The sequence below is a fragment of the Pongo abelii genome, chromosome 1 (assembly GCF_028885655.2).
Source record: "Pongo abelii isolate AG06213 chromosome 1, NHGRI_mPonAbe1-v2.0_pri, whole genome shotgun sequence".
Classification (NCBI taxonomy): Eukaryota; Metazoa; Chordata; class Mammalia; order Primates; family Hominidae; genus Pongo; species Pongo abelii.
This window is the reverse complement of record NC_071985.2, coordinates 45,284,509-45,297,724: the sequence shown is the minus strand read 5'-3', so window position 1 is coordinate 45,297,724 and position 13,216 is coordinate 45,284,509. Positions and strand designations below refer to the sequence as shown.

Here is a 13,216-nt window from a genome sequence, read left to right as displayed (position 1 = left end):
TCACTGCAGCCTCAACCTCCAGGGCTCACACAATCTTCCAGCCTAAGCCTCCTGGAGGAGGCTAGGACTATAGGTGTGCACCACCACACCTGGCTAATTTTTTTTTCTTTTTTTTGAGACAGAGTCTCACTTTGTCACCCAGGCTGGAATGCAGGGGTGTGATCTCAGCTGACTGCCACCTCTGCCTCCCAGGTTCAAGCAATTCTCCTGCCTCAGCCTCCTGAGTAGCTAAGATTACAGGGATGTGCCACTATGCCCAGCTAACTTTTGTGCTTTTTGTAGAGATGTGGTTTCACGATGATCCACCAGCCTCAGCCTCCCAAAGTGTTGGGATTACAGGCATGAGCCACCGCACCCAGCCCATCCGGCTAATTTTTAATTTTTTTGTAGAGGCAGGGTCTCACTATATTGTCCAGACTGGTCTCAAACTCCTGGGCTCAAGTGATCCTCCTGCTTTGACCCCCCAAAGTGCTGGGACTACAGGCATGAACCACTGCACCTGGCCAATTAATCTGTTTTCTAGTTTAAAAAGGGAGAGATTTTGCCCCAAAATGGATCATACCTAGAGTTTCATGCATACCAGATGGAGACGATTAAGATGATGAGATTTGGGACTTTTGAGCTGATGATATTTCAATGACATTTTAGACTTAGGATACAGTCATGGGCTGAGACTTTTGGGAATGTTGGTGTTAGGTGAATGTATTTTGCAAGTGAAATGGGCATGAAATTTGGGTATCACAGGGTGGACTGAAGTTGTTGAATAGTACCCCCAAAAAGAGATGTCCAAGTCCTAGCCCCCAATACCTGTGACTATAAACTTATCTGGAAATAGGTCTCTGCAGATGTAATTAAGAATCCCAAAATGAGATAATCCTGGATGAGGGTGGGCCCTAAATTCAATTATGGGTATCCTTATATGTGACAGGAAAGAAGACACACAGAAAATGAGGTGATGTGAAGTTGGAGGCAGAGATTTGGTTGATGGATCTACAACCCAAGGAATGCCAAGAGTTACCAGGAACCACCATAAGCCAGGAGAAAGGCATGAAACAGATTGTCTCTCAGCGTCTCCAAAGGAACCAACACTGCTGGCACCTTGATTTTGGACTTCTAGCCTCCACGACTGTGACAGAATAAGTTTCTTTTGTTTTAAGGCTCCTGGTTTGTGGTAATTTGTTAACTCCTGGCAGCCCTAGGAAATTCACACTGCCTTGGATCAGCACATTAGACTCTGAACATTGACTTTTGCTGCTTTCCCTGCTTTGTATTTCATCAATAGCACATTATGATAATTTTGTAAAATATTCTTTTATATTTTTTATGCATATGTGATGGTTAATATGGAGCATCAACTTGACTGGATTGAAGGATACAAAGTATTGATCCTGGATGTGTCTGTGAGGGTGTTGCCAAAAGAGATTAGCATTTCAGTCAGTGGACTGGGGAAGGCAGATCCACCCTTAATCTGATGGGCACAATCTAATCAGCTGCCAGTGAATATAAAGCAGGCAGAAAAACGTGAAAAGGAGAGACTGGCCTAGCCTCCTAGCCTACATCTTTCTCCCATGCTGGATGCTTCCTGCTCTTGAACATCGAAATGAAGTTCTTCAGTTTTGGGACTGGGACTGGCTCTCTTTGCTCCTCAGCTTGCAGGCAGCCTATGGTGGGACCTTGGGATCATGTAAGTTAATACTTAATAAACTCCCCTTTATACATATAAATAAATATATATATATATCCTATCAGTTCTGTGCCTCTAGAGAACCCTAACTAATACAGATTTGGGTATTAAGGATGGAGATCTTTCACTGGTTTTGGGGTTTCTGGAGTTGGCTGCTTAATATGATTAGACCCAAAAATGCTAAGGACTCTACTTCTAATAGCATGGAGAACACTGATAGTCCTTGGCATGAACTGTTTAGAGAGTTAAGCAAAATAAATGCATTTGACACTTTTGATTCATGGTTCGTTGAGAGGCAAGGAGTTTAGTGACTCTACATAATACCTTTGACCATATGTGGAGAACCAAGGAACATAATGAAGCTGGTTGATTGCTCCTAAGTTCAGTAGACAGTGATGAAAGAAAATGATGAACTCAGGGATTCTATCTCCCAGCTTCAGAAGCAGATACTGAGCCTCAAATATGCTAAGACTGTCCTGAGTTAGAGTCTTATCTCCTGTAGAGAAAGAGCTGAAATTGTGTAAAAACAGACACAAGCTCTTATCATGTGAGTGGCTGACCTGCAATGAAAGATGCATGCACAGCCTTGCCAGGTGTCTACTGTTAAAGTGAGGGCATTGATTGGAAAAGAATGGGACTCTGAAACTTGGAATGGGGACATGTAGGATGACCCTGATCAAGCTGGGGACACTGAGTTTGTAAACTCTTATGAACCTTCTTTGCTAGAAGGAACAGCTTCTCCATTCCCAATAGCGGCAACATCCTCTCCCTGACCCATGCTGCCATCAGCCTTTCCACCTTTGTCTGAGGAGGTAAACCCTGTGCTGCCAGAGGCAACAGTCATGGCCTCCCCGAAGCAGTTGCCAGGCAAGATAATGTTGATTCTCCTCGGGAGGCATCCCCAACACCTCTGTTTGCTTCTAGACCTGTAACTAGACTAAAATCCCAGTGGGCTCCTAGAGGTGAGGTTGAGAGTGTGACCCATGAGGAGGTATGCTACACTCGAAAAGAACTGTTTGCGTTCTCTAGTCTATATAAACAGAAATCTGGAGAACAGGCATGGGAATGGATATTAAGAGTGTGGGATAATGGTGGAAGGAACATAGTGTTGGATCAGGCTGAATTTATTGATTTGGACCTACTAAGTAGGGACTCTGCATTTAATGTTGCAGCTCAGGGAGGTCAAAAAAGTTCTAATAGTTTATTTGCTTGGTTAGCTGAAATATGGATAAAAGACGGCCCACTGTGAGTGAGCTGGAAATGCCTGATCTCCCTTGGTTTAATGTAGAGGAAGGGATCCAAAGACTCAGGGAGACTGGGAAGGTGGAGTGGATTAGTCACTTTAGACCTACTTATTCCAGCTGGGAGTGTCCAGAAGATATACCCTTGACCAATGCATTGTGAAATAGATTTGTGAGGGCAGCACTTGCATCTTTGAAGAGCCCTGTAATTGCTCTTCTCTGCATGTCAGATCTAACAGTGGGAACTGCAGTCACTCAACTACAAAATTTAAATACAAAGGGAATAATTGGATCCTGAGGTGGCAGGGTCCAAGTGGTGGTACTCAACCATCAAAGGCAAGATGTGTGTAGCTACTGTAATGGACAGCGGAGGCAAAACAGCAATCAGAATAGTCTGACTTGTGTAGAGCTCTGTCATTGGCTAATTAATCCTGGTATTCCTAGAAGTGAAATTGGTAGGAAGCCTACTGCATTCCTACTTAATATATACAAGCAGAAAACTTCCAAGTCAAATGGACAAAAGACTAATTTGAATTATAAAAACAGAGAATCACAGCCTCTCAGTCAATTTCCAGACTTGAGCCAGTTTACAGACGCAGAACCCCTTGAATGAAGGGGAGGCTGGGTCCTCTTCAGGAAGGACCCCACTACATTACCAACAATTTATGCAGTGAACCTTTCTTCCATCCTTCTCCAAGGAGACCTCTGGCCTTTTACCAGGGTGACTGTGCATTGGGGAAAGGGAAGTGATTAGACACTTCGAGGACTACTGGACACTGGCTCTGAGCTGATGTTGATTCCAGGGGACCCAAAACGTTATTGTGGTCCTCCAGTTAAAGTAGGGGCTTATGGAGGTCAGGTAATTAATGGAGTTTTAGCTCAGGTCTGACTTACAGTGGGTCCAGTGGATTTCCAGACTCATCCTGTGTTCATTTCCCCAGTGCCAGAATGCATAATTGGCATAGATATACTTAGCAGCTGGAAGAACCCTCACATTGGCTCCCTGACTGGTAGGGTGAGGGCTATGATGGTGGGAAAGGCCAAATGGAAGCCATTAGAGCTGCCTGTATCTAAAAAAATAGTAAATCGAAAATAATATCACATCCCTGGAGGGACTGCAGAGATTAGTGCCACCATCAAGGACTCGAAAAATGCAGGGGTGATGATTCCCACCGCATCCCCGTTCAACTCTCCCATTTGGCCTGTGCAGAAGACTCATGGATCTTGGAGAATGACAATGGATTACTGTAAGCTTAACCAAGTGGTGACTCCAATTGCAGCTGCCTATACCAGATGTGGTTTCATTGCTTAAGCAAATTAACACATCTCTTGGCACCTGGTATGCAGCCATTGACAAGGCAAATGCCCTTTTTTCCATTCTTTCCATTCCTGTCCATAAGGCCCACCAGAAGCAATTTGCCTTGAGCTGGCAAGGCCAGCAATATACCTTTACTGTCCTACCTCAGGGGTGTATCAACTCTCCAGCTTTGTGTCATAACCTTATTCAGAAAGACCTTGATCACTTTTCGCTTCCGCAAGGTATCACACTGGTTCATTACATTGATGACCTTATGCTGATTGGATCCAGTGAGCAAAAAGTAGCAAACACACTGGACTTATTGATATTTGCATGCCAGAGGATGGGAAATAAATCCGACTAAAATTCAGGGACCTTCTACCTCAGTAAAATTTCCAGTACAGTGGTATGGGGCCTGTTGAGATATTCCTTCTAAGGTGAAGGATACATTGCTGCCTTTGGCCCCTCCTACAACCAAGAAACAGGCACAGTCTAGTAGGCCTATTTGGATTTTGGAAGCAACATATTCCTCATTTGGTGTGTTGCTCTGGCCCATTTATCGAGTGACCTGAAAGGCTGCCAATTTTGAGGGGGGTCCAGAACGGGAAAGGGCTCTGCAACAGGTCCAGGCTGCCATGCAAGCTGCTGTGCCACTTGGGCCATATGACCCAGCAGATCCAATGGTGCTTGAGGTGTCAGTGGCAGATCGGGATGCTGTTTGGAGCCTTTGGCAGGCCCCCATAGGTGAATCACAGCGGAGGCCTCTAGGATTTTGGAGCAAGACCCTGCCGTCTTCTGCAGCTAACTACTCTCCTTTTGAGAGACAGCTCTTGGTCTGTTACTGGACTTTGGTGGAAACTGAACGTTTGACTATGGGTCACCAAGTCACCATGTGACCTGAACTGCCTATCATGAACGGGGTGCTTTCTGACCCATCTAGCCATAAAGTGGGTGGTGCACAGTAGCATTCCATCATCAAATGGAAGTGGTACATACGTGATCGGGCTCGAGCAGGTCCTGAAGGCACAAGTAACTTACATGAGCAAGTGGCTCAAATGCCCACGGCCTCCACTCCTGCCACCATGCCTTCTCTCCTCTACCCTGCACTGATGGCCTCATGGGGAGTTCCCTATGATCAGTTGACAGAGGAAGAGAAGACTGAGGCCTGGTTCACAGATGGTTCTGCACGATATGCAGGCACCACCCAAAAGTGGACAGCTGCAGCACTACAGCCCCTTTCCAGGACATCCCTGAAGGATAGCAGTGAAGGGAAATCTTCCCAGTGGGCAGAACTTCAAGCAGTGCACCTGGCTGTGCACTTTGCATGGAAGGAGAAATGGCCAGATGTGCGATTATATACTGATTCATGGGCTGTAGCCAATGGTTTGGCTGGACGGTCAGGGACTTTGAAGAAGCATGATTGGAAAATTGGTGACAAAGAAATTTGGGGAAGAGGTATGTGGATGGACCTCTGTGAGTGGTCAAAAACCATGAAGATATTTGTATCCTATGTGAGTGCTCACCAAAGGGTGACCTCAGCAGAGGAGGATTTTAATAATCAAGTGGATAGGATGACCCGTTCTGTGGACACCACTCAGCCTCTTTTCCCAGCCACCCAATGAGTCCATGAAAAAAGTGGCCATGGTGGCAGGGATGGGGGTTACACATGGACTCAGCAACATGGACTTCCACTCACCAAGGCTGCCCTGGCTGTGGCCACTGCTGAATGCCCAATTTGCCAGCAGCAGAAACCAACACTGAGCCCTTGATATGGCACCATTCCTTGGGGTGAACAACCAGCTACCTGGTGGCAGGTTGATTATATTGGACCTCTTCCATCATGGAAAGGGCAGACACTCTCTCCAGATATGGGTTTGCCTATCCTGTATGCAATGCTTCTGCCAAGACAACCATCCATGGACTCACGGAATGCCTTATCCACTGTCATGCTATTCCACACAGCATTGCTTCTGACCAAGCACTCACTTTGCAGCTAAAAAAAAGTGTGGCAGTGGGCTCACGCTCATGGAATTCACTGGTCTTACTATGTTATCCATCATCCTGAAGCAGCTGGATTGATAAAACGGTGGAATGGCCTTTTGAAGTCACAATTACACCACCAACTAGGTGACAGTACTTTGCAGGGCTGGTGCAAAGTTCTTCAGAAGGCCATGTATGTTCTGAATCAGCATCCAATATGTAGTAGTTTTTCTCCCATAGCCAAGATTTATGGGTCCAGGAATCAAGGGGTGGAAGTGGAAGTGGCACCACTCACCATCACCCCTAGTGATCCACTAACAAAATTTTTGCTTCCTTTTCCCATGACATTATGTTCTGCTGGCCTACAGGTCTTCATTCCAGAGGGAGGAATGCTGCTACCAGGAAACACAACAATTCCATTAAACTAGAAGTTAAGATTGCCACCTGGACACTTTAGGCTCCTCCTACCTTTAAATCAACAGGCTAAGAAGGGAGTTATAGTGTTGGCTGGGGTGACTGACCCGGACTATCAAGATGAAATCAGTCTACCACTCCACAATGGAAATAAGGAAGAATATGCATGGAATACAGGAGATCCATTAGGGCATCTCTTAGTATTAAGAGATCCTGTGATTAAGGTCAATGGGAAACTACAACAGCTTAATCCAGGCAGGACTACAAATGGCCCAGATCCCTCAGGAATGAAGGTTTGGTCACTCCACCAGGAAAAACACCACGACCTGCTGAGGTGCTTGCTGAAGGCAAAGTGAATACAGAATGGATAGCAGAAGAAAGTAGTCATCAATACCAGCTATGATCACGTGACTAGCTGCAGAAGCAGGGACTGTAATGGTCATGAGTATTTCCTCCTTCTTTTGCTAAAAATATGTTTGTGCATATATACACTTGTGCTAAGGAAATATCTTTATTTTATTTCCTTTATCATATGACATAGGATTTATTGACCTCACATCAGCACTGATGTATTGTTAACTTTATGTGATAGTATTTGGGTTGGGGATTGGTGCATTTCCTGTTGTACAAAGGATAGTCGTATTATGTGAGGTGTAATTATGACCTTATTATTGTCTTTATTTGAAGATTATGTATGATCTCAGGAGATGCGTATGGGTTCAAGTTGACAAGGGGTGGACTTGTGATGATTAATACTGAGTGTCAACTTGACTGGATTGAAGGATACAAAGTATTGATCCTGGGTGTGTCTGTGAGGGTGTTGCCAAAACAAATTAACATGCTGGGGAAGGCAGAGTTACCCTTAATCTGGTGGGCACAATCTAATCAGCTGCCAGTGAATATAAAGCAGGCAGAAAAACATGAAAAGGAGAGACTGGCCTAGCCTCCCAGCCTACATTTTTCTCCCATGCTGGATGCTTACTGCCCTCAAACATCGGACTCCAAGTTCTTCAGTTTTGGAACTCAGACTGGCTCTTCTTGCTCCTCAGCTTGTAGACGGCCTATTGTGGGACCTTGTCAGCATGTAAGTCAATACTTACTAACCTCCCCTTTATACATATATATTATATATCTTTTTAGTTCTGTCCCTCTAGAGAACCCTGACTAATGCAGCATAGCTTCCTCATCCCCTGACACATCTCCCTGCAGGAGAGCTCCTCCTCCAGTGGGGCTCTTGCCCCTCCTCTCACATGTTCCACCTTCCTCTCTAGCCCTGAGTTTCTTGAACAGCAGAGGGAGATGAGTGGGTACACACACAGGCCCCTGGGCTCGCAGCCCAGCTCAGGCCTGCATGAACTCGCAGAGGTACCCACCTGGGAGGAGAGTCCATTGGTGAGCCCACTGGCATTCCTCCTCACCACTGTTGATGGGGTCACCTCATCATCAGTGGGCGATTTTGTCCGAGGGGGCACAACGCCAACTGCAGAAAGACAGAGTAGCCAGTGGGCCTCATGGAAAGCAGGAAGGCAGGAAGCCTCCTTCTCAGAGACAAGCTCAGCCCCACTCTCCACCGAGATTAAAAAGCCCAGGGTGTGGCACCGGGTTTTGGGTGTGAATGAGCACCCGGGGCTCCTCCCTGAGCATCCTTGCCTTACTTCTAGGGGAAGATGGGACAGAAAGTACCTTTGTTGAGAGCTGCCTGCTTCTCTGCCTCTACCTCTTGCCTGGTGGGCACAAGGCTGATGTCTCTGGGGGTGTCCAGGGGCAATGTCTGGTGGGGGTCTTTCTTGCTTTGTTCATAGTTTGCCTTGGGCTGGGGAGAAAGGGTGAGAAGATGGTTGATGTTAGTATGGCTATTAGGAACTTGGCCCCCAGTGATGTTTCTTTGTTTTTTAATGGTTGAAGCTCAAACCCTTGCAGATACAAGGAACAAGGAAATTCTGTGTGCCACCTGGGAGGCGGACAGGGATGCACTGGAGCCTCCCATTCATGCACTTTAAGACTGATCAATGATGGGCCATCTTGGGGAATGAGAGCTCATGGCCCCTAGGAGGCCCCTCAACCTGACCATTCGTCTTGGCTGGCACTAAGAACCACAGACTTGCTGTGAGCCAGAGTCAAGGAATGGCTGGTGGGGAATCTCTGAGGATCCTGTAGGGAATCCTACCCAAGACATGAGCAAACAGAACCAGGCGGGCCTTGGTACCAGGATTCTAGGAAAATGAAAAGGGTACTTAGTGTGTGGGCTCACAAAATCAAGAGACTAGAAGAGACCTCAGCCATCATCTGAGCCACTGCTCCCATGGTACAGTTGAAGAATCTAAGCGTCAGTGAGAAGAATACAAAAAGAAGACCAGGCTAAAGGTCAGCAACTCCAGAGACTAGAGAACAGAGGTCCCCTTTCTTCACCTGTCACATACGGGTAACATTACCTGCTCTGCCCATCTCACCAGGCAAACCCTCAAGGGTTATGCAAATTATACATAGCTAAACCTAGATGAGCATATGAGTTTTCCAATTTTAGGCACAGGACTCTTTCTACTCACCACACAACCTCTTCCAAGCCTAACTACATATCTCCTGGATCTTGGCTAGGGATGCAGGTGAGAGAATGAGCCAGAACAGGAGAGAAAAGGGCCTATATCCTTATACTCCAGGGACTCATGAAACCCAGCGAGGATACAATACAAGGTGGAGGCAGAGAGACAGCATGGGTGGAGTGGGGCCTGGGATGGGCACACGAAGGGATCGGAATGGCACTGCTGGGAGTATCACTCAGTTCCCATTGGCTGGTCATGTTGGTACGGAGTGGGGCATAATACCAGCACCCACAAACACTGGCTGCCCATGAGCCTGGGGTTGGAGCAGTAACTCATGTCCCCATCACCTACAGAAAGCAAAAAGGCACAGAAAGATGGCCTGTATGATGGCTTCAACTATCCTTTCCTTATCCCAGAGTCCAGCTGGGCAGGGGCGCCGTAGAAACCGAACTTTGGGAAAATTAATGGGGAAAATGACTCCAGGGCCCTGCCTTGCCCCGTGGCCTGGCCCTCTGCCCATTGTCCCCTGCCCCACCCTCCAGGACCCAAGGGTGATGGGTACCTGCCCCCTGGCTGTCTCGCCACTGCGGTGCCAGGAAGGGGAGCTGGGGTAGGGCCAGAAGCGGCTCTCGCTAGGGAGTGGAGGGACGGCTGGAGGAGACTCCAGGGGGACGTAGGCTTTGGGGAGGGGAGGCCGAGGCGGGCCAGGTTCCTGAGGCAGACAGAAGCCAGAGCATTAGGAGGAACAAGAGCAGCCACTGTGAGAGCAGGAGAAAAGAGTGTTAGCAGGAGGCAGACAACAACATTGCTGGAGACCTGGGTGGGCCCCTGGGACCACTGCACTCCCACCCGTGGCCTGAAGAGAGTGCCAGCTCTGCAGCTAACTCTCTGCCTGACCTTCAAGGCCTTCCTTGACCCAGCCTCTACCTGTCCACCACTCCCCACTGCTCCCCAAGTTTTCCCCAAAGCTCTCTCATTGCCTCGCCCCCATGCCAGGCAGCTCCTCTCCCACTCTTTTGCTTCCACCCACTCTCCTGCCTAGAATGCCTTTCCCTTGTTCCTCTCCCTGTCTTGCTGCTCTGTGGCCTGGTTTAGGCCCCACTGTCTGTTGGAACATTAGGGCATTTATAGTCTGAACCATGTGGCTTAATATTGAGACATACGCCGTCATGTTCCTATGAATTGGTCTTGGTCCATAGGATGCTGGGCTCCCTGAGTGAAGCCTTTGAGCACATGTGCATATCTTTATTTTATTTTTCTTTTTTATTTTATTATTATTATTTTTTTGAGACGGAGTCTGGCTGTGTCGCCCAGGCTGAAGTGCAGTGGCGCAATCTCGGCTCACTGCAAGCTCCGCCTCCCAGGTTCACGCCATTCTCCTGGCTCAGCCTCTGGAGTAGCTGGGACTACAGGCGCCCACCACCATGCCCGGCTAATTTTTTGTATTTTTTAGTAGAGACGGGGTTTCACCATGTTAGCCAGGATGGTCTTGATCTCCTGACCTTGTGATCCACCCACCTCGGCCTCCCAAAGTGCTGGGATTACAGGCGTGAGCCACCACACCTAGCCTCTTTATTTATTATTATTATTTTTTGAGATGGAGTCTCACTCTGTCACCAGGCTGAAGTACAGTGGTGCAATCTTGGCTCACTGAAACCGCTGCCTCCTGGGTTCAAGCAATTCTTCTGCTTCAGCCTCCTGAGTAGCTGGGACTACAGGCATGCGCCACCATGCTCAGCTAATTTTTGTATTTTTTTTTTTTTTTTTTTTTTTAGTAAAGATAGGGTTTCACCATGTTGGCCAGGACAGTCTCTATATGCTGACCTAGCGATCCACCCGCCTTGACCTCCCAAAATGCTGGGATTACGCGCCCAGCCACGTGTGTATCTTTCTAAGAGGGCCTCATGGCACCCCATGCCCACAGTCGAGCCCCAGAAAACACTTGCTGATTGACTGACTAGGAAACAGCTCCCCACACTGACCCTTAACCCTGTTGCTATCCTGGCATCATCCTGGATTTAAATTCTTATGAAATGCATGCTGTCTGCTATCCATCCTGGTGCCTAGGAACAGGCTTCACTGCAAGGGAGCTAAAGATGACAGATGGAGATGAGAACAGGTAAAGGGGAAACCTGGAGAGAAGTTCACAAAATGGGGTGTGAGAATTACCTCCTTAAACAAAGAGCTCCAGCACTAGGGCTGGAGGCCTGTGGGGAAGAGATGGGCACAGAAGTTGTATAGTTTCAGAAAAACGAGGATCTGGTCCTCCCTCCCCCACCTACCTTCTACTCCATTTCTCAACTTACCTCGTTGGAGCCAGGCTTGGTGGGGGACCCCTGAGAGCCCGACACCAGTGAAAAGGGGCTCAGGGGGCTGGTGAGGCTGGCGGAGCTGAGGGGGCTGGCCGGGCTGTTGGAGCTGTAGGTGGCTGAGGGGCCAAGTCCTCCTTGGGGGAAACAAGGGATGGGTGAGCAATGGAGGAGGGGTGCGGCCTGGTGGGTAGATGGGCACTGTGAGTGGAGGTGGCAGGGAGAAGCCAGATCCAGGGATGTGGAAGGGCAGACTTAGTGTCGCAGGGCTACCTGGGACTGCCAGAGGGATTCATTACAGGTTCTCGGGCCACAGGCTGGCTGTTGAGAGGTGTGCTGGTTGGGGAAGATGGTAGATGGAAATGATACTGTTGTCCCTGAGGTGTCAAGGAAAGCCAGTCTGAGGTCCCAGGGCTCAAGGAAAACTCTACAGTAGCGGTCACAGGTCACAAGTGGGCCCATGTGCTTGGGGGTTGGGGAGGCTTAGATGCTTTTGACCTTTTCTGGGGAGGACTTTAGAGTGTCAGGGTCAACAGTGTCTCTGAGTTGTTTATTTGGTCTATTCTGCAGGGGGTAAGGGAGCCGTACATACCACCCTAGAACCCAGGGGAAGATTCTGGTGTCCCAAGAAGACCCTGCCTGGCTCTGAACACAGTGTGAGCTGGCAGGAGTGGGATGGAGGCCAGAAATACTGGAGCACTCCTGGTGAGGCAGGAAGCCTAGGAGGCTGGCACAGGAGGCACCCACCTCTGTGCTTGGCAGTGTCCGTGCCCCGGGAGGGGTTGTTCTTTCTCAGCCCCTCCATCACGTCCTGGATCCTCCAGATCTCCTTTTGGATTTGCCGGTTCAGCACCTCATTCTGAAGCAGCCACACAGTGAGTCAAAGGAAATGGCCATGAGGAGTGTCCAGCCCTTTTCCTCAGCCCAGACCCCTCGGAACCCACATTCCTTTGGTCCAGCAGGAGGCAGGCACCCTGTACACATACACACACACACACACACACACGCCCCTCCAGCAGTCATCTTTCCCATGGGCTGCCTCTGCTCTTCAGCCTCTAGGAGATGGCACCCCAAAATTGCCCATGTCTCTGAACCAAGACTGAGGATGCACCCTTCTGAGTTCCCCCAGGGGAAACATGGGTGGTTTTTGAGTGAATGCCCATCTAAGTGAACACTTTATGGTATCCTGTTTTTCGTGGGGCAAGAGCTTCCATTTTACTGCTTTTCTTTACATCCAAACAGCCCTTTTCTAATACCCACTCCCAGCGTACGTCTGAAGAGTCATGAATTCAATTACAGTTGACAGTCTAAAAGGTAAGACCTCCCACGTATTTAGCATCCCTCAGCACCAGGCACTATGCTAAGCACTTTGCATATACAGTGCTAACTCATTTTGGCTGCATGACTCTAGGAGATAAGGGCAGCAGCCCCCTCTTCAGAGATGAAGAGACTCACACCTAAGGCCATCTATTTAGTAAGCAGCATGACCATCATCTAAATGTGGGTCTATTTGGACCCGAAAATTAGTGCCCTTGACCACAACTCTATCCCCCCTCCTAAAATGTCTGTTTCAAGTGAGGCTTGGCCACGGGACATGGTGGTATTTGGGTCCTCTGGACCAGGTGGGTCTTCACCCTACCTAACCAGCTGCAAGGTAGGGGTGGTAAGTGGCATTGCCAGGAGGGAAACAGAAGAAAATGGGGGAAACCAGGGTGTTAACTGCATCAGAGAGACAGGGCTTGCAAACTAGC

General features: G+C 48.4%; 1 protein-coding gene across 47 annotated transcripts in view; it reads right to left on the bottom strand.

Moving 5' to 3' along the window:
* The window catches only part of PLEKHA6 (pleckstrin homology domain containing A6), a 157,397-nt gene that overhangs the window by 12,526 nt on the left and 131,655 nt on the right, over positions 1-13,216 (bottom strand). For 29 of the 47 annotated variants that reach the window (XR_008510484.2, XR_008510486.2, XR_008510476.2 and 26 more), the window contains 5 exons: positions 12,213-12,324; positions 11,463-11,602; positions 9,719-9,868; positions 8,300-8,429; positions 7,990-8,096 (listed from right to left, as the gene is read on the bottom strand). Coding sequence is in view for 38 of the 47 variants with exons in the window: in XM_054522426.2 (XP_054378401.1) it covers positions 7,990-8,096; positions 8,300-8,429; positions 9,719-9,868; positions 11,463-11,602; positions 12,213-12,324 (639 nt within the window). In the remaining 9 variants the exon portion in view is untranslated. The remainder of the gene's footprint in view (positions 1-7,989; positions 8,097-8,299; positions 8,430-9,718; positions 9,869-11,462; positions 11,603-12,212; positions 12,325-13,216) is intronic. The other 18 variants (XR_008510510.2, XR_008510481.2, XR_008510512.2 and 15 more) reach the window with 2 other exon arrangements.